Consider the following 26,845-nt stretch of genomic DNA (forward strand, 5'->3'; position numbering starts at 1 on the left):
ATGCAATGTAAAGATTACAAATGAAGTCTCTTTTTTTGAAAAAAAAAAACCCACTCTGGGGTTGTAACTATCCTGAAGTTGTGTCTAGTTTCACCCAGTAACAGCTGTATGTACAGTATTCTGCTCTGGTTTGAAGCTGATCCCATATTAGGAAGTGCAATCAACCTAAGGTCTTCACGGAACGAACTTGAAAAGCGTATTTATAATGTGGAACTTATTCCAAGGAGCACTGTGCTTGCCTGGTTGCAAGAAATGTTTATGCTTCAGCAATTTGTTTGCAGAGTGTTTACTTTTTTGAATAATGGTGAGGAAATAGGGTGAAAGTATATGCGGAGGAATAAGCTTCCTGGATCTGACTCGAAGCCAGTCCTCCTGTGGCTGGTAAGACCAAACAATATATTGTAACTGTTAGCAAAAATTACAGCAAACTGCAATTTTGCAAAGTCGATACTGTTTGGTGGTCTGTTTTTTTCCTACTATAAATATATTTTTGGAGTTTCGTCAACTGATCTACAGGGAATGTTTTCCCTGGATAAAAATAATGCTTGCCCAGTTCTGCTATTGGATTGGGTTCCTTGTCCCGGACCTTATGTTTACAGATAGTCCTCAACTTCCAAGTTGAGGAATACTTGTATTCTGGTAAGAAGTGGTTTCCCTGGATGGAACTGTCTTCCTGAAAAGCTGCCTTATCAGCTGAAATTTGCTGTTTGCTCCCGTGTGCTAAAGCACATTCCCAAACTGGTCTGTTTTCCTGCTGATAGGAGAGTCCGTTTTATGACTCAGATGTAGCTGGAGTTTCCTCATTTTAAGTGCCTTGGAAAAATGGTTATTACAGGGAAGTGGAAAGTTGTCCCTCTCTGGCGTGTGAATCACCGCAGGTGCAGAGGTTGGGACGGTTCAGCACATATGAAAAATGCAATATGGGATGTGATTATTATTATTCTTTACATTAAATTTATATGTTGTCCATCTCTCCTAGAAGCAATTCTAGATGGCTTATTCGCCTTCTGCCTGCTTATATTTTCATATATTTAATTTTTGTCACTTCTAGAAGTTCTAGTCTTATCTGGATGTCACCTATTTCTACAGATTTCTCTCCTCTTTTTTTCTCTCTCCCTTTCTCTTTCTCTCTTTCTCTCCCTCTCCCTACCCTCCTCTCTCCCTCTTTCTCTCCCTCTCTCCTCTCTCTCCCACTCTTTCTCCCTTTCCTTCCCTCTCCCTCTCCTTCTCTCTCCCCCTTTCTTTCTCTCTCTTCCTCTCCCTCTCCTTCCCTCCCCCTCCTTCCTTCTCCCACTCTTTCCCTCCCTCTTCCTCTCTCCATGGGAGAGCTGTGCTGCGGGAGAGTGAGATCTTCCAGGAGATAATGTGTGAACGCTTTCCTGGAGGAACAATGCAGGGACTGTGAGGTGTGACCTGTGCTATTCCTGAGTTTTGTTTTGTGTTACTAATTTACTTCTCAGTGGAAGCTCTTTGTGGCCCACTTCATTTCCTGTTTATAGAAAGAGTTTTGGCCTGTTGTGAAATATGAGGCACCCTTGTTGCTCTGTAGCTGATTCCTACTAGAACAGGAGTCAGACTAATTTCCCTTGTACCACTGCTCTTTTCTCAGCTAGACAAGAAGGAGCAGCCCCTTATGAGACTAGTAGTGAAAAAAGAACACTTTCCCTAAACCCAGGTGTGAAATAGATGCTTTGGGCCATGAGTGCTCTTGCAATTACAGACACAAATGGTGCTTGGTTTATTAACCGCAGTGGCTAAATTTACATACAAGTCAAGGAAACATTTGGGGGGGGGAGGGAAAAAAGTAATCTTGGAATTTCTTGTCGTGTCCTGAAACGGAGTAAGGATGAATTACAGGTTGTCAAGTTACGGCCCCAATTGAGCCCAAGATTTATGTGGTTAAGCAAGACATTTGTTGAGTGATTTTTGCCCCATTTAACTACCTTTCTTCCCACCGTTGTTACGGGAATCACTGCAGTTGTTAAACGAGTAACATGGTTGTTAAGTGAATCTGGCTTCCCTGTTAGCTTTGCTTGTCGGAAGGTCGCCAAAGGGGATCATGTGATCCCGGGACACCGAAACTGTCGTAAGTACATGCCAGTTGCCAAGCGTCTGAATCTTGATCATGTGATCCTGGGACTGCTGCAATGGTCGTAAGCGTGAAAAACGATCGTAAGTCACTTTTCTTAGTGCCGTTGTAACTTTGGACGGTCACTAAATGAACTGTGACCGTCCAAAGTAAGTCGAGGACTGCCTGTGTTGTGGTTTCCCCTTGGGAAGAGCTGCCTTTTTCTTCCTAACAGAAGAAAGAGAAGAATGTTGCTCTTCCTGAGCACGATAGCCAACTTCTTTCCGATGCTTGAATCTTGGCTGTGATATTCAGGTAGGAGAACTGCAAGCAGGCTTAAGTTTAAATCTAGGAACCCTGCAGGGTTCAAACGGTCTTAAAACGGTGCTTGGGAAATGCCTCCCTGCCTGCAAACGGAGCTGCTTTAGCTTCTTTGAGAGTGTGGAAGAAAGTAGTTCTGGGTGTGCTAAAAGTAGGTTTCATGCCACACCTAAACAAACAGGCTGAGGGTTCGTGAGATTGTTTTATTCTTGGTGCAAATAAACGAAGCGTGAAAGAGTTCAGGTGCTTTTACGGCTTCCCACGTGGGGAAACATCTTGGCATTTGGGCTAGAATTCAATGTCAAATCATTTCCCCCCCCCTTCCTTCCTTCTCCCTATTTCACTTGGCTCACTTGGATTTTTTGGAGAGCTTCTCGTCCCTCTTGTGTGGAAGGGGTCTGTCACCTTCCTTTGTGGGTCAAAACAAAATCTCTGCGCTCTGTCTGCTTTGCTCTCGATGGCAGATTTTTCCCGAAGCATCCTCTCTTTTTCATTTCCACACCCAGTCTGTCTTTTTTGGCATTGGAAAAGCCGTGCTCGGAAAATAAGTACGCCGGGGCGAAATGCCCTCTTTAATTCAGTGATGTGCCCTTCGTTCAGAAGAAGATGTTGCTCATTTTGTCGTGCTTGTCAAGAGCTTGTGTTGTGTCCCTTTGCAGGGGAGCCCTTCCCTGGACGCACCTCTCACCGGACACTCGCTGCATTATAGGATAACAAAGTGCCACTTGATAAGGCAGCCACTGCAGAGTGCTAAGTGGAGGCTGCTCGACCATCTCATCGCTTGACGCTGTCCCTGAGAGGCAAAACCGCCTCCAGTTGGGACATTTCTCTGGCACTGGTTGGGCCAGCCTGACTTCCTTGTAAACCACTCCAGCTTGTCTTCTCCTGATAAGGGCCAGCCAGAAATCTGGATTTTGTCCTAGAGCAGAAGCTTGATGGGGTGGGTCAGCCACTGTCCCTTCGCCGCCAGATACAAGTGTAGCTTTCAGCAGAGATCCATTGCTGGAGGAGAAATTAACAGATTGGACAATCATTTGTCCAGAATGGTATAGGGTCTCCTTCTTGGGCAGGGGTTGGACTAGAAGACCTCTAAGGTCCCTCCCAACTCAGATAGATAGAGGGAGAGGGAGAAAGAGAGAGAGAGAGAGAGAGAAAGAGTACTTTTATTGGCCAATATGATTAGGCACAAGGAATTTGTCTCCGGTGCATAACCACTCAGTGTACATGCAACATAGCAAAGATATAATAATAATAGTAAAGTAATAATCATAATAATGATACCAATAATAAAAAGTAGTGGAACAGATGAGATCTGTTAATTAATTTAACAGATTAAAATCGGTTACAGCACAATCTGTCAACTTCAGCTCCCAAAATTCCCATCTCATGAATTCTGGGAGTTGAAGTCCACAGGTCGTAAAGGGCCCATAGTTGTCCATCTCTGCATTAAAGGTTTTTGTTTACGGTCTGGGCAAAGATGGCGAAGGAAGCAGCAAAATCCTCTCTCCATTAATTGCCACCATATTGGCCTCTTGGTCAACCGAGAAACACTTTGCAGAGGTTTTTCTGCCGTGTCTCTCAGTGTATGAGAGGTGAGCTGCTTCTGTTCCAGACCATTTGAACCAGATCCTCACTTGCCTTTGATGTATTTATAGTCCCTTGGGTTGTTTAGAGAATATGATGCAGTTGACAGAAGCAGGTTTCAGGTTCCTCCACCTGTTGCATGTCAGAAACCGCTCTGTCTTGAAGTTGGGGGCCTTGTCCAGCTCCGTTTCCTCCAGTTGGAGATGCCCCCCATGAAATATTGGATTCATGATTGTTTTGAAGAGCTGCACACAGACCATCTTGAAATGTGGAATCAACCCAGAATTGCCACCTATCCTAAATGTTGGCACAGAGGTGGACATTTATAAGGTCCCCAAAAGGCTTAATGATTTGTCTCTTGCTGTTAAATCTTGCCCAGGATATGGTTCAGCTCGAGCCAACTCAGTTTCTCAGGAACTCCGCGTAGAGGGGGGTTGGACTAGAAGACCTCCAAGGTCCCTTTCACCTTTTATTGAATGAACGTTTGCTTGAAGAAAGGTTGTTAGTCTTGACTTAAGGAGAGCGGAATTAACACGTGTGCTTCCCTGTAAGAGAAAATTGATTTCTCTAACCTATACCACATATGCATCACACACATTATCCTTAGGAGGAACTGTGAATAGGAGCCAAAAATATATTGTTTATTTTGGGAATGGAGACCATACACTGCTTTTGGTTTTGGCCTTGACCCTGGGAAAGATTTCTAGCAACTGCTGTTTACAGTCCAGAGGGAAAATGAAGGAGCTGCAGCCTTTGAAGTAAAAACTGGCGCCTGCATGCATGAGGTTTCTTTATGATTGCTTATTGCTTTCCAAAGCCTGGCGAGGGTTGAGCACCCCTGGCTGGCATCAAGGCCCTTGGCTATTCCGCCCGGAAAGCTTCAAAGGAGATTTTTTCCCCAGTGATGGAACAGAAGGGGAGGCAGCTGTCACGGCTGTCCTGTCTAGACTTAAGTCCCTCACGGCTGTGGGCCCTTACAGGATTATTTCAGGAATAATGTCATCAAAGAGAGGAGCAGGCGGGCGATGGATGGAGCAGAACCCAGAAGAGAGCAGTGGGGTGGGGTTAGCTAGCATCGGTTGGGGAAGCTGGTCAACTCAGAGACGGCCAGAGAAATCAGGAGCGTTGAATTAAAAGTGGGAATTGAAGAGGTCTGTTAGGTAGAGGGAGAAGGGACGTTGCAGTGTTTCCCAAACATGCAGGTTCCCATCTTGTGGAACTTTAGCTCGGAATTCCTTTGGTCATTTTACCTGGAGAATCTTGGGGGTTGCTTTTCCAGCCTACCTGGTGGATGAAAGCTTGGAAAGAGAAGTACCTTCCTGATTTTTCAGGATCTGGAACAGTGTTTCTCGCCCTCAGCAACTTGAAGAGGGGTGGACTTCAGCTCCCAGAATTTTCTAGCCAACATGGGTAGATTTCTAGCCAGCATGCTGGCTGGGGAATTCTGGGAGTTGAAGTTCACACCTCTTCAGGTGAGAAACACTTCCAGTTTGGCTCAAACCAATCCTTCTGAAAATAATTGCTGTCTACTTTAAACAACCCAGTAGCACAGTTCTTTTTTCTTGGTGGAAGCTGCAGGTTCTCTTCGTTTCCAAACCATAAACACATTTTTTTTCCCCCTCCCTCCTTAGAACTGGCCCAGCCTTTAGAATACCTTCCCGGAAACTCCCGATGGTTCCCGTTGAAGAAAGTGTGACAAATTCTAAAAGTTAACCATTTTGGGATGCTCCAAAGCTGGGAACTGGCACGGAAAAAAAAAAACCCTTGCGATTCCTTCCAAAGGTTTAGGAAAGGCACGGCAGACTCCAGAGCTGGTGATTTGTCTTCGTCTTCATGCAAATCTGCTCTGCTTTGTTACAGTGGGACCTTGGTTTCCCCCAAGTGGAAGAACTTCAAAGGGTTGAAGTTATTGTGTCGAGACAAAATCCGACTCAACAATGCCATCTGGAGGGCTTGGTACATTCAGTGTGAGTAACACACAAACATTGTCCCCAAAGAGCTCTTAAAAAGAGAAATTCACATCTCAGTTAGGACCAGTTATTTCAAAACAGCTATAATTTGCTTCTTCACAAGATCTCTCCTGCAAGAGAAGGGAATTTTTAAATCTGTTTTTTGCAAACAGAAAAGGGGAGGTGTGGCAAAGTATCACCCCTTAATATTCCCTAAAGGAACTGGATTTTAACCTATTGTCAGAATCCTGTGAAGGATTCGTAGGAAAGCACAATGACTAGGAGAGGCATGCATCATTAAATAATCTAAAAGACAACGTCTGAAGTTGGAAACATCAAACATGCACATCAGGAACCCATCTGGCAAAGCCTCTTGCTCTCTTTCAGATCTAGAGAAGAGGAAGAACCCCGTGTGCAATTTTGTGACCCCCCTGGATGGTTCTGTGGATGTTCCTGAGGTAGACCAGGTGGGTGCATTGAAGCCACTTGTCCCAGCTCCCCTTTCTTGTAGATCAGCTTCCTGGCCTTTAGCTGATTCCTTCCTGAGACTGTGCTATTTGGAACTTCCTGGAGGGGTTTGTGGGGAGACATCCATGGACGGTAATAGTGACCTTGGATTTCCAACTTACGCTGGTAAAGAGTTGGGTTGGGTTGGGTTGGGTTGGGTTGGGTTGAGTTGAGTTGAGTTGGCTTGTCTGAAATTCCTTTGATCTCTCCTGTTCCTATCACATTTCATTTCCTTTTAGGGTAGTAGTCGAACGAATGAGAAATATTGGAGGCGGCGGATTGACATAGTCATCCGAGAGTATCACAAGTGGCGAACTTACTTCAAGAAAAGAGTATGTCTTTTTTTTTTAATGGCTGATATTTTGGGTAAAAATAATTCCATTTTGCCAGGGAGTTGCCTCCTGAGCTCAGCTTGTCAAGGAGCTGGACAGAGTTAGTAAACTTAACTGTGTGGGTCCAACGGCAACTGGCTTATGACAACACAACTTAACCTTCTAACATAGCATGTTCCAACTCTCCCCTTTCTGCTGCAATTCAGATTGCAGAATTCCCAGTTAGAGGCCCCAATAACTGAGATGATTCTCTTGTCAAGCAAATAGGCCAGGCTCAAATCAGGCAGCTTAGTCAAACAGCAGAGATAATGAGATAATATTTTGGGGAGTGTCTTTAAGGCATAATAATGGCTGGTCTTCTTTTGTATCTTGTCTTCATAAATTTGGGGTATCGGCTGTGTTTCTAACCACGTGTTAAACTGATTTGGATCCCATAAAGTGGGTGACTCAAATTCTGCTCCAAGTTGGAAAATTGTCTGCCCTTCCTTCCTTCCTTCCTTCCTTCCTTCCTTCCTTCCTTCCTTCCTTCCTTCCTTCCTTCCTTCCTATTTCAGTTTTGCTTTCAATTATTTCAATTTCCTTCCTCTTTGTTCCCCAGTTACAAAAGCACAAAGATGAAGACCTGTCCAGTTTGGTCCAGGTAAACATTATTTTGATTATTGGGTTTTTTTTTTGTCAGTTCAGGAGAGACCTCCTTAAGTTTTTCCAACAAATGAATGACTGAAACAAATCCAGATTATATGTTTGATTGATTGAATAGAGGATCTGCTCCAACTGAGCACTTCTGAAGTTGGAAATTTTATAGAAGAGAAGAAGCGGGGTGGGGGTGAAGTCTACTACAATGAGCACAATAATCCAATGCTGGCAGGGGAATTCTGGCAGTTGAAGTCCACAAGTCTTAAAATGGCCAAGGTTGGACACCCCTGTCTTAAAGGAATAACATCAGTTTCAGAGCTATATGCATTTTCTCGTCTGAAGAATCCTGCAGGATCCCAAGTTTCTCTGCTTCACCTTTTCCTGTCCTTCTCCCCCCCTCCCCCCCAGGATGATGGCTTCTTCAGGAAAGAGAGCCCCATGGAACTGGAAGAGTTCTTCACCACAGACGATTACATGTCGGGATCTTCAGACACCCTGTTCTCTACGCTGTCCAGTCACCAGCTGCTCACCTGGCCGAATCCGAAGGAGAGAGGTAGGACTTTGCTTTCCCCTCCATCAGGCCTCGCGGCTGCTAATTCCCAGTCTAATTGCCCCCACCCCAGCCCACAAAACTAGCCCCCAAATATCTCCCAAGTCTGCCTCCCCTTCTAGGCAGTCCTCAACTTACAACAGTTCGTCTAGTGACCGTTTGAAGGGACAACTGCACTTTAAAAAAAAAAAGACTTAGGACTGTTTTTATGCTTAGGACGGTCACAGCTACCCCACGGTCACATGATCAAAATTGAGACACTTGTCAGCTGACTCACATTTATAACGGTTGCAGCATCCCGGGGCTCACGTGATCCCCTTTTGCGACCTTCGGAGAAGCCGAGTCAGTGGGGGAAGCCAGATCACTTAACAACCACGTTGCTAAGTGAACAGCACAGTAAGAGGTTGTAAAATGGGGCAAAATTCACAACAAATGTCTCGCTTAGCCACATAAATTTGGGGCTGAATTATGGCCGTAAGTCAAGGACTTCCTGTGGCTGCCCCTGTTAGGATCGGGTGGTATCCAAAGCTCCCACAGTGCATCCTTCCGACGAACAGCCAGAGGGCCCCGATCTGCTGCCCCTCGGGGGATGTCAGGCACCTTCACTCCCAAAACCTCAGCAGAGATGGGGACCGGTTCCTAATGGTTGGGATCTGTTGGGATCTGAAGTTGGAATCCTTCTCCCATTCTCTCCACAACTTCCAAACTGAATTCATTGTAGAAGGATGTCTCTTGCTTTGTTCCTCCTTACGGCTCACCTCCTTCTTCACCTTCCTTCGCTTCTGCGGGAGCTCTTCCTCTCTAGAAGCCTGTGTGACAGATGCTCTGGTTTTTCACCTCTTTCCAGCACACATGGGCAACGCTGACATGATCCAGCCGGGACTCTACCCTCTGCAGCCCAACTGGATGGAGACTTTGGAATTTTTCCCAGGTAAGCATGACCGGTTCCAAAGCGCCAATCTCAGCCAGCAGCGGCAACCCTTAGACAGAAAGAGTCCCCGTGGAATTGGAAGGGGCCGAAATGTTGTCTCCAGCTGTAGGGATATGTGTGTGAAATCACAAAGGATGACGGGGTGGTGGGTGTTCTCTGAGCTTGGTGGTTTTCTGGCAGACGTTTCATGACCCAACTAGGTAACGTCATCAGTGTTAGAAGGGAGGGGTTGGTAGAGTGGAGGAGGATTGTGGGGTCCTTGGTGTTCTCTCCCCTCGGTGGTTTTCTTTTTTTTTTTTTTTTTTATTGAAATTTTTCAAAAGTTTTACAAATAAAAATCCACCCCCCCCTCCCCAACCACCCCACCCCCCCCCGACTTCCCAGAACTGAATATAGGATTATTTAACAAATATTTTAAAAATAACATTTGCAATTTATAAAATAATTAATAATAATAATAAAAATCACAGTAATAATATATATAAAAATAATATATATAACATAAACTTTAAAATGAATAATATATACTAAAAAAGAAAAAAAATAAAAAATAAAAAGAGAAGAGAGAGAGAGAAAGAAGAAAGAAGAAAGTAGACGAAAAATAAAGCATATATATATATAAAAAAAAAAAATATATGAATAATAATACATTAAAAATGTATATATATAAAAAAGAAAAAGAAGAAAGAAAGAAAGAAAAAACAATCATTACAAATTATAAAAAGGCTAAATAATATTTTTCCATATCCAAATTATGTTGTATAAAATTTATCCATTTTTCCCATACCGCAAAAAATTTTTCTTGAGATTGCTCCTTTAAGAAAGCCGAAATCTTTGCCATTTCTGCCAAATACGAAACTTTATGAAACCATTCTTGTAAAGTAGGCAAAGATTCCTTCTTCCAATATTGTCCTATTAACAACCTAGCGGCTGTAATCAAATTTAACATCAATATAACCTCCTTAGCATCACAGTCAATAACAATACCTAGTAAAAATAATTGCGGAGTAAATTTTACCCTTCTTTTAAAAATTCTTTGAATATTCCACCATATCTTAATCCAAAAAGCTTTTATATGCTTACACGTCCACCAAATATGGTAATAGGTAGCATCCAAATATCCACATCTCCAGCATTTCGGCTGTAGATTAGGGTACATAATGGACATTTTCTTTGGGTCAAGGTGCCATCTATAAAACATCTTATAAAAATTCTCTCTTAAATTTTGCGCTTGTGTGAATTTAACATTTCTTATCCAAATAAGTTCCCAAGTATCCATTGAAATCGTTTCACCAATATTCTGTGCCCATTTAATCATACAATCTTTAACTAGTTCAAGTTCTGAATCTAATTCCACTAAAACCCCATAAACTCTCTTAATATGGGTTGGCCTTTGATCTCTTACTTGTTTTAAAAAAATTTCATCTTCTCTAAGCCAGCCCATTTTACAATCCATCTTCCATCTATCCACTATTTGTCTATATTGGAACCATGAATAAGTTAAGTTTTCATGTGTTAATTCTTCCAAAGATTTTAACTGCCAGTCTTGGCCATCCCATCTTAATAACTGTACGTAAGAGACCTTGTCCATATTTACCCCTTTCCTTATACCTTCTATGGCATGCCGAGGTATAGCCCATAATGGTATTTTGAAGTCACTTTTATAATACTTTCTCCACACTCTTAGCAAAGAGTTTCTTATAATATGAGACTTAAAAACCCAATCCACTTTTTTATTAAATATTAAATAGGCATGCCATCCAAAAAATAGGTCCCAGCCTTCCAAATGAAGTATTTCTGTATTTGTTAAATTCACCCAATCGCTAATCAATGTCAATACTACAGCATCATAATACAATTTCATATTTGGTACCTTGAGTCCACCTCTCTCACGAAAATCTTGCATTATTTTAAGTTTCACCCTTGGTTTTTTCCCTGCCCAAACAAATTTATTAATACCTTTTTGCCATTCATCTAAATTACGTTCGTTCTTTAAGATAGGTAACATTTGGAACAAAAAAATAAACTTTGGCAGGACATTCATTTTAATAACTGCAATTCTGCCCATAAGGGATAACTGTAAATTATTCCAGTTTTTTAAATCCTTCTGTACCTCCATCCACAGCTTTTCATAATTATTTTTATACAATTTTACATTAGAAGCAGATAATGTAACCCCCAAATATTTTACCTTATCAACAATTTCAAAGTCTGTTAAGTTAACTAGAGCCTGTTTATCACCATTAGTCATGTTTTTAGCTAATATTTTGGTCTTATTATTATTAATTTTAAAGCCAGAAACACGTCCATATTGTTGAATCAATTGTAATAATTTCACCACCGAAGAAACAGGTTGAGACAAAGTAACAACCAAGTCATCTGCAAAGGCTCTTAATTTATATTCTTTTTTATTAATTTCTATTCCTTTTATTTCTTGAGACTCCCGAATTTTAATCAACAAAATTTCCAGTGTTAAAACAAACAATAACGGAGACAACGGGCATCCCTGTCTTGTTCCTTTTTCTATTACAAAAGCCTCTGACAAACCCCCATTTACAATAATTTGAGCAGTCTGTTTTTGATATATATTGGATAATACTTGTAATATATTTTGTCCAAAATTCATCTCCTTGATTAAACACAGCATAAACTGCCAATTCACTTGATCAAAGGCTTTTTCAGCATCCAAAAATATCAAGCCTGCAGAGACTTGGTTATTCTTTTCTAAATACTCTAATAAATTAATAATTTGTCTAACGTTATTCTTCATATACCTTCCAGTTATAAAACCCGATTGATCCCTATGTATAAACTGCTGCAAGATCCCCATAAGCCTGTTAGCTAAAATTTTTGCAAAAATTTTATAATCCACATTTAAAAGAGATATAGGCCTATAATTTTTAGGCAAAGTAAGATCTTGACTATCTTTTGGAATCAATGATATAAATGCATTACGCCAGGATGGAGGGATCTCTAACCCCTGTAATAAATTATTAAACAGTTCACACAACGGTTGGATCATCTCTTCTACTAAAGCTTTATAATAAATAGATGTCAACCCATCCGTACCCGGCGCTTTGCCCAATTTCAATTGTTTAATAGCTGTAACAATTTCTTCCTTAGTAATTAAACCGTTAATCTTTTTTTCCTGATCTTCTGTTAATTTAGGAAAGTTGACTTTGCCTAAATAATTATTTATATCTGTAATTTGAATATTGGTACCCTTATATAATTTTTGATAGTATTCTAAAAAAGATTTCTTAATCAATTCTTTCTGATAAACCAATTTACCATTATAATTTATTTTATCTATATTCCTCTGTTTCTGTTTTTTTCTTAACTGATAAGCCAACCATCTCCCTGGTTTATTAGCATTACAAAATGTATTTTGTTTCATAAATAGCAAATTAGTTGCAGCTTGATCAGCCATCAGCATGTTAAATTGTGTTTTTAACAATTTTAAAGCTCCTTTAATCTTTTCATCTAAGGGATTTGAAATTAAAAGTTTCTCTTTTAATTTAATCTCCTCTTCCAAGTCTTTCCGTTTCTGAATCTGTTTCTGTCTATGCAAATTATTCATTTTTATCAAAATACCACGCATAAAAGCTTTACTTGCATCCCAGACCATTGACATTGATGTTCCCTTGTTCATATTTAAAGTAAAATATTCCTTTAAACATTCCTTTAATTTATGAACATTTTTTTCTTGTTTAAATAAATTCTCATTCACCCTCCAGGATCTCCTATCTTCCTTCTCTACAAACAGTTCCATCCAAACTGGACTATGATCGGACAATGTCCTAGGAAAAATTTTTACATTCTTCACCCTGTTGTATAAATCTGTTGTGATCAAAAAGAAATCAATTCTTGAGAAAGATTGGTGTCTATCTGAGAAAAACGTAAAATCCTTTTCTTCTTGATTACGTTCACGCCAATAGTCTCTCAATTCCCAATCTTCTTTCATGTCAAAAAAGGCTTTAGGTAATTTAGCCTGTTTAAAAAAGGTAGAAGAGCCTTTTTTGTCCATTTGTATATCTAAGACACCATTCCAGTCTCCCATTAAAATCACGGATCTATAGTCCAACAAAGTTATTTTCTGATGTAGTAACCTATAAAATTGCTCCTGTTGCTGGTTTGGTGCATACAACCCCACAATAAGAATTTTCTTGCCATATAAACCAAGTTCAAGCATAACATATCTTCCATAAGGATCTGATTCTAACAAGGTAGCAGATAAATTCTGTTTAACATAGATTACCACACCCCCTTTCTTCCCAGGGGCGGGAGATACAAAATGAGATCCCAAGCGAGGATTATTTAAATATTTTTGATCTTTAGCTGTAATATGAGTTTCTTGCAAGCAAATAATATCATTGTTATGTTGTTTCAAATAGTGGTAAATTTTTTTTCTCTTTTGAGGAATGTTTAATCCATTAACATTCCAGGACAGGAGCTTTGCCATCTCCCTTGGCCTTCAGCCTGGAGAAGATCCGCTCAAATTCTGCTGCTGATGAATATGTAGCAGAGCTTTTGGGTCTTGCTCCTCCCACCGGCACTGAAGCAATTTGCTGAGTAGATTCTTCAATTTCTTTTTCTTTTTCTTTTTTCTGTTGTTCTTTTTCTTTACGTTTATGTGCTGCACGGGTCATTCTCTGTTCTTTAACCTCTGGTTGAGACATCCATACCACCTGTCCAGCAGTCATCATCCCTGTACCTTCAGATTTCTGTTCCATCTCTTTGTCACTCAAGACTTTATGCATCATGGGCAAAGGAGAGCCTGCTCCCAGGACCGTTTTATAAAATTCCTTAGCTTTAGCAACTGTATTAAGTCTATAACGTGTCCCCGCATGGCTCAAAACAATGCCCATCGGAATCTCCCATCTAAATGGCATTTGTCTTGCTTTAAGTTCATTTACTAAAAAAGCAAAATCTTTTCTGCTTCTTAAAATTTTAGGTGGAATTTCCTTTAAAATAATAATATCTTGGGCAGCAATCTGAAATCTTTTATTATAAAAAGTTTGTAGAATCTGATTTCGCAAAGACTTCTTAGCAAAATATATCACCACATCTCTAGGCAAATTCCTCTGTTTTGCAATCCAAGAATTAACTCTATAAATTCTTTCCACATCCCCACGTAACTCTTCTTTATCAATATTCAAAATAACAGCCAAGTCATTAATCACCATTTCCATCAAATCTTGAGTTTTATCTTCTTTCAGACCCCTTATTCTCAAAGCATATTCCATCTGTCTATACTGGAACATAAGAATATCATCTTGTGAAGTCTCCACTTTTTTCTCCATATCTTGAAATTTATAATCCAAAAGTTCAACTGTTTCTTCAATTTCCTCTACTCTGGAGTCCAGCTTCACAACCACTGAGGCCATTCCAGATAGAGCTAGAAGTATATCATCCCTCAAAATAGCATTATTCTGTTCTAAAAGCTCCTTCATCTCTTTCTTCATTTCCTCCTTAGTTTCAGATTTATTCTGATCCAAAAGTTGTTTCATTTCCTCCCTAAACTGTGAGACAGCACTTACCATTATTTCTTTAATGTCTTGTGCTGATGTGCCAGATGGGGGAGGTGAAGGTGGAGTAGATTTAGGTTGCTGCACTGAGGGTATTATTTTAAGTTGTTGTTGCACAGTAGAAGTAGCAGGAGAAGAAGTTACTTTAGAAGCTGCAGTAGCTGGTTGTCGTTTTGAAGCCATTTTAATTTATCTTCCTTTCTTCTTAAAAATACCAATAAAAATAAGTAATCCAAAAAAAAATTAAAAATAAGATAAAATAGAATAAGATAAGATCAATCTAAAAGTCCCCAAGAATAAAAAAGTAAAAAAAGTAAAAAAAAAGCAATATTAAACAACAATTCAGCCGATCCGTCTTTTAAAGGAAAAAAAAACTTTCAAAACGCCATTTTACTTTCACTCTCACTTTTCCGCCCAAAAAAAAAAAAAAAAAAGAGAAAGCTCAAAAAAAATAAAAAAAAATCAGCAGATACTAAATAAACTAAATAAACTAAAAAAAATAAAATAAAGCTAAACTATAAATAAAATCCTTTAAACAGTTCTGTCCGGTTTAAGATTACTCACGGTTTCTTTAAGTACGGAGATGGTAGCGGCGTCTCGCTTTGTTTCCGAAGAAACAAAGACAGCTGAGAGGCGGAGAAGGCAATGAACTCCGAGGGAACCCTCTTTCTACCCCCCTAAAAATAAAAATCCAGGGAGAGTTAAGAGGTTCTACCTCTATTCATGCGATCTCTACCCCTTCCCTTCGCCCGGGAAGGGGATTGCGAGCCGCGGGCCAGCTGATAAACGCTGTGCTCCGCGGATCTGACACCTTCTCAGGAGGACGGCTACAAAGTAGCCGCCATCTCCACCGCTTTAACCACCGGAAGTCCTCCCCTCGGTGGTTTTCTTGCAGACATTTACCCAACTAGGTAACGTAGTTAGATAATGAAGCAGGGCTGCCTTGTTCTAAAAGAGCTGAGGAAATATAACGAGGATCTGCTTCCTTTCCTTCTGTCTTGGCCAGATATTTTTGCCTTTCCTGCAAGCATTACCTCCAGCCTGACACCCAGTGCCTCTTTGCCAGGGGCCACGGACCATTGTGCCCAGGTGAGAGAGGGAAGGGGTGATGCTGAAGTGGGACAGTGAGGCGGTACAGGGCATCTGAGTTGACTGGGTAGCCCATGTTTTCCCCATCATGCTGCGTGAATTTTCAAGCCCCGCTTTAAAAAATTCCATCCTTTATTTCTTGCGGTATTTTTCAACCTCGGCCACATTAGGAAGGCTGGACTTCAACTCCCAGAATTCCCCAGCCAGCACAGCTGAAGTCCACCTCCCTTAAAGGGCTCAAGCTTGAGAAACACTGATTGGTTGCACTTTTATTACCAGTCAAATAATAAAGAGATGCTATTTTTATAAGACATGTAACAGGCCTCCGTTCCCTTTTCAGACCTCAAGCCTCTCCTCGACCTCTTTACGCAGCCCGCTTCCGACGGTGAACCTGGGGGAAGAGCTGGTGGCCCCTCCGGGGCCTGACTCCATCCTCCCCCCCGACCAGTGCCTGGGGCTGAGGAGCGAGGAGCCTTGCCTGCAGACGCCCAGCTTCCCCCCAGAGCTGCCCCTGACCGGCCAGCCCCACTTCCTGCCTCGCTTCCCGACTCTGGGGCTGCCTCTCCAGGGGGAGGTGCCTTCCCAACCGCCGCAGCAGACCCTCCTCTCCTTGAACCCGGACCTGGCCTTGCAGGTGCCCCTCTTCACCCCCGCCGAGGCTCCAAAGTTCGGGCCCGGCAAGCCTTCAGTCATCACCCACACCGCCTCGGCCACCCCCACGCAGAACGCGCCGGCCACCACCTTCAGCCACGGCCCGGCGGGACTCTTGGCCACACTCCAGACGGCGGTGGTGCATCCCCACGGCCTCCTGCAGCCGCCGACGCCCTTCGTCCTCCCCCTGGCGGGCCCGGGGCTGCGGCCCAGGAAACCCCAGCAGATCGCGCCCGCCCCGGCGGAGCCCGTGCCTTTGATGCTGAACAGTGCCTTCCTCTCCCCAGGTGAGGGGCTGCCTTGGGGAGGGGCTCTGGGCAGCGTATGGGTAGTCCTCGACTTAATGACCACAATTTCTGTTGCTCAGTGAGACGTCGGTTCAGTGAGTTGGCCCCACTTTATGACCTGCCTTTGCCATGGTTGTTAAGCGAATCACTGTGGTTAAGTTAGTAAGGCGGTCGTTGAGCGAATATGGCTCCCCCTGGGGACTTTGCTCGTCAGAAGGTAGCAAAAGGGGACCGTCGTAAATAGGAACCAGTTGCCAAGCCTCTGAATTTTGATCTCCTGACCCCGGGGACGCTGCAACGGCCGTAGGTGTGGAAAAGGATCCTAAATCCCTTTGTTCAGTTCGAGCAATCCCTAAACGAAGCATCGTAAGTCGAGGTCTGGTTTTATAGTTCAGTGAAAAGAGACTGTCCCTCTTTCGCTGATGGGCTCTGTGTGTGTGTGTGTGTGTGTGTGTGTGTGTGTGTGTGTGTGTGTGTGTTGGTGTTTCTTCTCTCCCCAAGTCCGGGACTGCCAGCCGTCGAGACAGGCCTCTCCCCACCCGTCCGAGCAGGGCCTCGGCCCTCAGTCCCCGCAGAGCAGCCGCTCCAGGAAAGGCACTCCGGAGCCGCTTTTCAAGGTGGGTTGAAATCTGGAAACCTCACCAAGTTCTCCAGGGTTTCGGATTCCAACGATTTGGGATCCGGCCCAGAGAGAGCCCCTCGCCCTTCACGGCCCATCGAGGTTGGGGACGGACGGGGGGAGAACCCCTGAGCTTCAGGTAACACGGTTAAAGTAATGGGGGGGTGGGGTGATGGTTTTGTTTGGATGGGCGCAGAGTCACAGAATGAAGCACATCTCAGCGGAGCAGAAACGGAGATTCAACATCAAGATTGGCTTTGGCAACCTCAACAGTCTGGTCTCCCCAAACTCTAAATCGGTAAGTGGCTTTCGGAGGGGGGGGATCCCCAAAGAGTTTTCCTCCTCCTCCTCCTCCTCCATGCCAGATTTCAGGCCCAGGGTGGTGTCGCATAGCTCCCCCCATCCGGACCCTCTGTTTGCCCTCCCCCCTGCAGATCAGCCACGCCCTCACCCTCCAGAAGACTGTCGAGTACATTGCCAAGCTGCAGCAGGAGCGCTCGCAAATGCAGAAGGAAGCCCAGCGCCTTCGGGAAGAGACGGTTGAGCTGAACGCGGCCATCATGTGAGGACTCAGACCCAGAGTAGCTACACAGATGTTTTCTCTCTCCTTTGTATCTTGGCTTAATTGGTTTAAACGGCCAGCCGTCTCATAAAAATGCCGAAAAGAAAGGCTAAAAAATTATTACCCGGAGCCCAGAATAGGTCATAAGTACATGCTGGTTGCCAAGCACCTCCAGATTTTGATCAGGGGACTGTGGGGGTCCTTCAGTGGCCGTAAGTGGGAGGAATGGTTGTAAAGCCACTTTGTTCAGTGGCCTTATAGCTTTGAACAGTCACCAACCAAACGTTTGTAAGTCAAGGACTATTTGTAAACAACTCCCTCCCTCCCTCCCTCCCTCCCTCCTTCTTCTTTTTCTTTCTTTTTCCTTTTTCCTTCTCTAGTTCCTGCCAGCAACAGTTGCCTGCCACCGGGGTGCCCATCACGAGGCAGCGGTTTGACCAGATGAGGAACATGTTTGAAGACTACATCCAAAACCGGAGCCAGCAAAACTTGAAATTCTGGATTGTATCCTGCTTTGGTGTATGTGAAACCAGGGAAGGCCCGAAGGTCGAACATGGGAAGAAGAGAACTAGGAAGTGGTTTTAGCCAGGCAGGAGGGCCCTTGAGACCACACAGGAGAAGGGGGAAGGAGAGAGGATTGGTCCTTTGGAGGCACCTGAACCTGGAATCTCTGCTAGGCTGCTGGGGCGTCCCTCCTTCCCTCAGCTGCCTTCCCTGGTGTCATTTTTAACCCATGTTTACAGCTGGCTGGATCCTTGCTGGGTTTTCAAGTCGTGAATTTTACAGGTTTTATTCCAAACGTCCTGAAGATCTTTTTAGAGTGGTTAAAAAAAGGGGGATTCAGGATCACTTCAAGAAGGAAGGAAGGAAGGAAGGAAGGAAGGAAGGAAGGAAGGAAGGAAGGAAGGAAGGAAGGAAGGAAGGAAGGAAGGAAGGAAGGAAGGAATAATGGAATGGAATGAGGATGGAATGAGGGATGGAACTGGAAAAAGCAATCGTTTCTGTAGAACCCCCTTCTTGTCTTCTTGACTGACAGCGCTCTCCAACTTCTCATACTTCTGGAGAAAGACCCGGGAGCTTCATAAACCAACAAAGCTGGTTGGACCTCTGCCTCGAATTAACCTGCTACATTTCCCCAGAGGTGCCCTTGCCTTCCAGCCCCTCCCCTCCCCTGAGTGTCCCTTAGTGTCCAGAAATCTCCAGCTGTGTGTTTGCACCTTAACTCAACCCCCCCTTCTCCAGTTCAGTGTCCTCATCCAGCCTCTGTTTGAAACCTTCAATGAGATGGTGTCCACCACCAGCCTGCAGGAGCTGAACCGGACAGCCTTGATGTGGCTGGACAAGCACTGCTCGCTCCCCGTCCTGAGGCCCAGTAAGTTTGCTCCTGAGATCCTGTAAAATTTCTGTTTGGGATGCTGTCTTAATTAACCGGGCTGGATGGTTTCTTTTGCATCCTCCTCTCTCCTAGTGGTCCTGAACAGTCTCCGGCACTTAAGCACTACCACCTCCATCCTCTCCGACCCGTCCCTCTTGCAAGAGCAAGCCAGCCAGGCCTTGAGCAAACTCCACAAAACCCCGGGGGAAACGTAACAGAAGACACGCTCAACTCACGGTGGATATCCCGGACTCAACAGAGACTTTATCAGCTTCCCCAGTCTGGGACTTCCTCCAGAGGTATAGTAACAAGCTTCCCTTGTATTTCTCAGCCCACCTGCTAGCCGAGAATACAAGGCTTGCATTTCCCCACAATGTGGAGGGCGTCCAGCTGTAGAAGGAGGCCCCAGAAGCTTCCTTGTGTTGACTCACCATCAGGGACAAGAGGCATCATCCAACCGAGCGTTATGCTGGGAAGAGCAGAGAGTTGAGGTTCTCCAACGCTTTGGTCCAATGTGAAAATGCAACTCAGGGAAACCGTTTCCAGCAATAGACGCCCCCTTCAATGCAACCTCTCTTAAATATATGCAGTAGGAATCAGCTTTTTCTCCAACCTGACCTCAGCCGTAAGTGGTGCAGTGGTTAGAATGCAGCAGTGCAGGCCAAAACACTGCCATCCACAGAGTAGGACAAGGCTGGTAAAGAAATCTTGATAGCAGTGAGGGTTGCCGTTGACCCAGACTTCTGAACTTTATGGAGACAGATTATCTCACGGGTAAGATAAGCTGGCTCTTTGTATGATAGATAGCAGGCTCTCTAGTCCTTCAGACCTCTTGGAAAGGGGTGTCTGGGTTCAGATTGTGATTTGAGCTCAAAAATGGCTCTCAGGCAAACTGAAATCCACCCCATCTCTAGGCACCAATAGAGAGCAATGTTCTACCTTAGAACTGGTTCATCTGGGCAACTTTTATGCTCTAGAACAGTCTTCCTTGAACTTGGAAGCTTTAAGATGCATGGACTTCAACTCCCAGAATCCCCAACCCTGGGGATTTCTGGGAGTTGAAGTCTGCCCAGGCTGGCTGTTGAATTCTGGGAGTTGAAGTCCATCTCTGCTGTTTGGGTGCTCTCCACCCAGAAAGCAGGATCTGGGTATGCGATGCATTGGCTCAGCTTCCCCTCTTTGTTCTTCTTCTGCAAACTCCACAAACACTTTGATCACCTGGATGGAGCAGGGGTGATAAGCTGGCGTGCTTTTGGAACAGTTATTGCTAATGCAGTTTCAATATTGTTCAGGGGGGTTGGGGCTGATTTTAATCTGCAACAGGCAGCCAAAAAAAGATGCATGTCTTTTTAGCAATGCAATTGGGATTTTTAGCCTCGGGGGAGATATTTTACCTGTATAATGTCTGAAATCATTGGGCAATTTGCAAGCAAAAAAAGATGAAGTTTGTACGTGTTTTTTTTTTCTTGTTTTATCAATAGCCTTTTTGGAAGGCTGCAGAATTAAGCCGCTGCCTTTGTTATCTAGATTTCTGATGCATGAAACTCCCAATTCTGTGGCAATTTGCTTGCGTTTCGATCTTCCGATAACATCACTGCATTTTTTTTATGAGACAACAGAAATAAAATGCTATTTTTGAGGAGCTTTAAATATGTAATTTTTTTTCCGTCAGATCACCTGCCTTAGAATTCGAGATGATCAGGTCCATATGTGTGCAACATTGGAACTGTGCGACAGAAGCATCTGGGACCATCACCCATTTAAGCCCCCCGGGGTGGGGAGATCAGACAGCAAAGGGGTGCCTTAGCTTTGACACCTGAGCCATTTCCCTCTCTCCCATTATTATAATTTTTTTTAAAAAAGCCATTTTTTCCCCTTCCACCAGGATTCCACACAAGAGATTTGGGGACCTGTGAGCTTTGTTGCATTCATGTGGTAGAGAAACACATCCTGTTTAGATCAGCTCAGAGTTTCAGAGGTTGCCAAGTAGCAAGAAGACAATTTGGTGTGGTTCAGACGCTCCAAACTGGCGAGGTGTGACTTGCTGGCTGCCGAATTTCTCAGCCTTGTAAGATGCGCCCCAAAATCCACCCTGCTAGTCCTCATGGCAGATGGCTGTAGAGTCCTCTGTTTTGATTGCTAGGCTGGTTATGAAAATGGAGCTTGTTTGGAGGCCTTGAAGCTCCTTTTCCTTCTCTTCAGACTTGTAAGTAGACTTGGGCCAGGTGGATAAAATCTTTTGATGAGTTTTCTTTAGGCGTTGAAGCACAGGGAGGTGTCATCCCAAAGATGCTTTTCTCCCACGGGACAACTGGGCTTCCTTGTTTTTCTCCGAAGACGTTTCGCTTCTCATCCAAGAAGCTTCTTGGGATGGTGGGGAATGCAAGGATTTATACACCTTGCAGACCGCTGGTCGTTTGTATAAATGAGTATAAATCCTTCCAGTCCCCACCATCCCGTCAGAACTGAAGAAGCTTCTCGGAGGAGAAACGCAACCTCTTCAAAGTAAAACAAGGGTGTCCAGTTGCCTCCTGAAAAAGCCCCTTGGGGACAACCAGGACCTGGATGATGGAGAATCTCCATAGACGGAGGTGTAATCTATACAAGCGGATCTGTTGACATGATTTTTGACAGCAAGAACGGCATCAGATGCCTGTGGGCAGAGCTTTGCCTCACCCTCGGTTTGCTACAAATCAATTGTCTGGATGTTTGCAGTTACAACACCGCTAAAAAAAAAAAGGGATTTGTGACTGGTGTTCACACTTTGCAGCATCCCCAGGGTCACGTGATCAGAATTCAGATGCTTGGCAACTGACATGTACTTAGGACGGCTGCAGCGTCCCGGGGATCATTTATCACCTTTTGCAACCTTCTGACAAGCAAAGCTTGCTTAATGACCGTGTGAGTCGCTTAACAACTGCCAAGAAATGGGGCGTAAAATGGAGTGCAACTCTCCAAACAACAGCCTTGCTTAGTCACAGAAATGTTTTGGGCTTAATTCTACATCGTAATTCGAGAACTGCCTGTATTTTTGTCCCTCAAACTCCGTGTCAGAATTAGTGGATTCCAAGCTTCTAGAATGATTTTCAAGAAGATGGAATTTGAACCCAGAATCCAATTTGAAAGGGTTTGGCATCTTAATTGAGCAGAATAACTAAAAACCTGGAAGGCACAAATAAAATAACTGAAATGTAGTTTCCAAATCTCAAGAAGAAACCATTTAGTTTTTGTATATCTGTTTATTTATTTGTTTAGTACATATTGCATTTAAGACATGACTCACTTAGAATTAATCCATGTCAATTTAAAACACTAAACTTAAATCTTCAGTAGCACCTTAGTAGCATTCCTTAAATTAAAATAAGAATACATTCCTTCAGTTGATGATTCAAATACTTTAAATAGATTTAAATATAATAAAATAACCAGTGGAACTGTTTCTCTAAGAAATAATCAGTCAATGAACATTATTAACTATAATTTAATTTTTAATTTAAGTTATATAATATATATTATATGAAGTTATATAAAATAAAATAAATATAATAAATAAATTGCATTCCTTAATTTGGTAAATTTTAGTTGCAGTTTTTCTAACGATCCTTAGCGCTACACATTTTCCTTATGGTTTTCTGTTCCAGCTTTAATTTTGAACTCAGAAGCTTCTGTACGTGACCTTTATATAGTTCAAAAACGTAGTGAAGCACGTTCTGTGTTGAGGGCCATTTGCTCTCTGTGCTGTACTTCGGGCCGTTGAACGCTGGTACTTCGTCTGATGCTCCTTCCGAACAGGTCTGGTTCATGTAGCGTTCCTGAAGCTCAGCGAGGAACGTGAAGGGGTTCATCACGGATTTCAAGCATTTATCTTGCTGATAGGTGTTCTTCAGCCAAATAAACAGCTCTTTGAATTCCCGGAGAATTTGACATTCTTCTGCTGATTTGGTGAAATTGTAGGATTGGGAAAATTCAAATTCCATTTTTGACCTCATTTCAGGAGACAAATATTTGCTACCGATCTACAAAAATGGAATCAAAAGATCTGCGTCAGTTAAAGTTGGCTTCCCACCCAACACTATCCTACATTTTATTCTCCTGATAAAAGTGAACCTCTACAGAATGGTCTCTCCAGATGCTGCCCTGGGCTTTCTCTCTGTCCTCTGAACCAAATTATAAATAAGTGAGACTTTGGGAAAAAGTGCAAAGAAGAGCAACTAAGATGACGAAGGGCCTGGAGACTAAAACGTGTGAAGAACGGTTGCAGGATTTGGGTATGGCCAGTTTAGAGAAAAAAAGGACTAGGAGGGACATGATAGCAGCATTCCAGTATTTGAGTGGCTGCCACAAAGAGGAGGGGGGTCAACTTATTTTCCGAGGCAACTGAAAGGACAAGAAGCAACGGAAGGAAACTAATCAAGGAGAGAAGCAACCTAAAACTAAGGAGAAACTTCCTAACAGTGAGGGCAAACAACCAGTGGAACAGAATTGCCTCCAGAAGTTGTGGGTGCTCCATCACTGGAGGCTTTTGAGAAGAGACTGGACAGCCACCCATCTGAAAGGGTACAGACTCTCCTGCTTGAGCAAGAGATTGGACTAGAAGACCTCCAATGTCCCTTCCAGCTCTATTCTGATTTTTATTGTCTTGAATGCCATTCTTAAGAAATAAGGAGCTCTGGTCTCGCTTGAGAAAAAGGGATGGGAAGACAAATATCTTGATCTAGCCTACTAAGCAGAAACATGTGCAAAATTTAGGGTTTAGGGACTCCTGGTCTAATAGTCAACTGGAGTAGGGGGCATCGGTTCAGCATACTTACAGATTCATATTTTTCAAGTAACGATTCTGCTTGACAATACAGTTCCCTCAAGCTCTGATTAGCTGGGGAAGGTGTAGTTGGCATTCCCTGGGTGCCCCACAGGACAATCGCCAACATGGTCATTTCTGTCAGGAAAGCAAATAAATAGATTATGAGTCCTGGGAAACTGGGCTGTGATTTAAAACAGTGGCTTTCTCCTTTCGTCTTCCAGGGGGGCCAGAAATTCTGTGGATTCCGTAGGAAACACGCGCCTTTCTAAGAAAAGTTTCCTCTGAAAATAGTTCCTCCCCCTCCATCTCCATCACTGCAAGGCTGGGTCACCGGCGATGAAGGGATCAAGTCCAGTTAGAACTACGTCCATTCCTTATAGCCGATGATCAGCATTAGAAGACTGAATGGAGCATCCCGGCCTGTTTATCACCTGGCCTTCCCAGTTCTGAAACTCTCCAGATACGTTTGTCCACCTTAATTTTCACTGCAATCTTTTGCTTTAAAAAAAAACAAAAACAACCCAACCCAAACCAAGGCACTTGAAGGAAAGACCCTCTTGGTACCCCAGACCTATGAATATTTATATTTTGATTGATGATAAAACTTTTCTGATTTCCCACGTTGTCCCCTAGCATAGAAGTGTCCCATCTTGGCAACTTTAAGACTTGGGGACTTCAACTTTTCCCCAGCCAGCATTCCAGAGGTTGAAGTCCCCTAGTCTTAAAGTGGCCATGGTTGGATCCCCGTGCCCTAGCACCTTCCCTCAAATCATCTCGGCTTCTGCACTGATTTTGGATTGATTTTGGAAGAGGTCTAACCCTGGCATACAAGCAAAGGGGGCCTAGAGAGCCCCTTAGCAGTGGGGCAGGTGTGCGCCCCTGGGCATTTTGCATTGCGAAAACCCTAACCCAAAACCCACCCGAGAACTTGAAGTGTGCCTACCTTTAAGCATGGTGAATGAAGCGCTGAGAGTCGGAAGTCGCCTTCAAAGTTTGCTTGTCTCTTCTGACTTTGCTTCTCTGCTTTGGCTGTTGGTCGCACCGTATTTAAGCTGCTCCTGGGGAAGATGATTATCTTGTTTCCTACCCTGACGAAGCGCCCACAAGTGATTGCGATCAGTTTCCTAAGATAATCCGTGATTGATTTCCCACATGGTGTGTCTTTGTGTCTGGGGGCAGTTGCCGTGATGCTGTCGATCTGAAAAAGTTCCTGGAAGTCCAGTTTCCACTCGTCCGATATTTCAAGATGGGTCCAGTTGTGATGGGCCTACTGCGCAAAAGGCCCTTGGATGGTTCTGTCCGCCATCTTGCTTGGGTTGACCTTTCCCTACAGAGACCCTCAACCTTGGATTCTGCTGACCCTGCCTTAGAGAAGGGCATTTATGTGATCTGATTGATCAGATAAATAGAGCCTAATGTCCATTTTATGAAGAAGGGGTGTTGTGTAGGCTTACACTGGGAACAGGTTTTGGCCATCCCAAGTTGGCTGAACTGATCTTTGGACATTGAAGGTTTATAATAGTATCAGTTCGGGCTCTAAACAGACAATTCATCTTTTTTTTTTTTAAGGCCCTCTCTCTCTGGAAATTACCTAAAGATATACTGATAACGTGAGAAATCAGTCAGCCTTGTTGTAATCAGCTCTGCGTATTTTTTTTGATGCTTTCATTTCATTTTATTTCCATTTGAAAAATTCCATTTTCCTTTCTAGTGCCGGAAAAGCTCCGAGAAGCTGGATGTGGCAGACCCTCAAACCTTCTCCTTCTCCTATTATAATAGAGGGTCAAAGGTCGGTTTCTTTGTCCAAGGCCAGATGTAGCCCTTACATCGACCCTGCTAGGATTGAAAAAAATGCTCCCTATTACAAACCTTGGATCGTGCAATTAAGCAAACAGTCGGACCTTTTGATCTAATGATGGCACCTACTGAATTCCATTTTCCCTCTTTTTCAAAAAAAAAAAAACATCTTAGGGCTGCTGAGAGAAAATAATATTTGTAGCTCAGGGTTGAATTGGAAGGCCTTGGTGCTGGGTGGTTTTCTTGCAGACATTTCATGACCCAACAAGGTAACATCATCAGCACCTAGCAAGAAAACAGCTCAGGGAGCAACCAGCATTGCCCAGTAGAGGGTTAGTACTCTTTTTTTCTTTGTGTGGGAATTACAGTTCTAGACCCAAAACAAACTTGATTATCACAGAATAGAAACATGCTTCTCTCCTCAGCAGTCAGTGGATTTTAAAGCATTTTGTGGAGTGGAGACTGGCTGTTTTTAAAGGCAGGTAAAGTTTTTTTTTTTAGTAGATTAATTTGCACCTCTGTGACTTCTCCCTTTTTATCACTTTGGTTCTTTTCTTTTCTTTCTTTCTTTCTTTCTTTCTTTCTTTCTTTCTTTCTTTCTTTCTTTCTTTCTTTCTTTCTTTCTTTCTTTCCTCAAAACTGAAAAAACTGTTCACATCTCTACCACCCGAATACGGTGTGGAAAAGCCCAAAGAATGAAGGAAATGCTTCTGGGGTTTTTTTTTATTATTATTATTACTATTATTAAAAGCACCAGTCATGTTATCTCGTGGAAAGCATTTGACTCACTTTCACTTTCTCCAGTTTTTGAACTTGGGAAATGTTAGTCACACCTCTTCATCTTTCAAACGTGGATACCTGGGGAAGGGAGGGGGAGGGGAGGTTAGTCTGCAGAAAGAGCAAAAGGAAGAGAGAAGGTGGTTAATTTTGTCCATTACAAGGTGTGAGTGTGTGTATGGGGATTTTTGCATTTCTGCCACTAAAGGAAGCAGCGAAATTCAAAGGTTCTTGAAGAGCCAAAACTGAGGCTTAGAATGAGTGAGGCTGCATTTTGAATATTCCACGATTACATTTTTACCCGTTTTTAAGATCAATGTTGATTGCAGCGTTTCTGCTTCTAATTGCCATCTAGGGATGTTTTACAGGCAGTCCTCGACTTACAAAGTTCATTTGGTGACTGTTCGAAGTTACAACGGCACTGGAAGAAGGGACTTACAACCATTTTTCACACTTAACGACCATTGCAGCACTCCCCTGG

At 43.2% G+C, this 26,845-nt stretch overlaps 1 protein-coding gene across 5 annotated transcripts in view; it reads left to right on the plus strand.

Moving 5' to 3' along the window:
• The window catches only part of LOC120316743 (MLX interacting protein), a 28,935-nt gene that overhangs the window by 1,193 nt on the left and 897 nt on the right, over positions 1-26,845 (plus strand). The window contains exons 2-16 of one of the 5 annotated variants that reach the window (XR_005559042.1): positions 5,834-5,940; positions 6,310-6,389; positions 6,669-6,761; positions 7,360-7,401; positions 7,806-7,950; positions 8,795-8,878; positions 15,413-15,495; positions 15,836-16,433; positions 16,935-17,050; positions 17,249-17,350; positions 17,487-17,614; positions 17,995-18,118; positions 18,857-18,986; positions 19,083-19,288; positions 24,012-25,490. Coding sequence is in view for 1 of the 5 variants with exons in the window: in XM_039362687.1 (XP_039218621.1) it covers positions 5,834-5,940; positions 6,310-6,389; positions 6,669-6,761; positions 7,360-7,401; positions 7,806-7,950; positions 8,795-8,878; positions 15,413-15,495; positions 15,836-16,433; positions 16,935-17,050; positions 17,249-17,350; positions 17,487-17,614; positions 17,995-18,118; positions 18,857-18,986; positions 19,083-19,204 (1,954 nt within the window). In the remaining 4 variants the exon portion in view is untranslated. Of the gene's footprint in view, positions 1-5,833; positions 5,941-6,309; positions 6,390-6,668; positions 6,762-7,359; positions 7,402-7,805; positions 7,951-8,794; positions 8,879-15,412; positions 15,496-15,835; positions 16,434-16,934; positions 17,051-17,248; positions 17,351-17,486; positions 17,615-17,994; positions 18,119-18,856; positions 18,987-19,082; positions 20,640-20,661; positions 22,608-24,011; positions 25,491-26,845 lie in introns of those variants that run through there. The other 4 variants (XR_005559043.1, XR_005559041.1, XR_005559044.1 and 1 more) reach the window with 4 other exon arrangements.

This window comes from Crotalus tigris, unplaced genomic scaffold (assembly GCF_016545835.1).
Source record: "Crotalus tigris isolate CLP2741 ecotype Arizona unplaced genomic scaffold, ASM1654583v1 scf7180000019478.12717781048:2074007, whole genome shotgun sequence".
NCBI classification, from domain to species: Eukaryota; Metazoa; Chordata; class Lepidosauria; order Squamata; family Viperidae; genus Crotalus; species Crotalus tigris.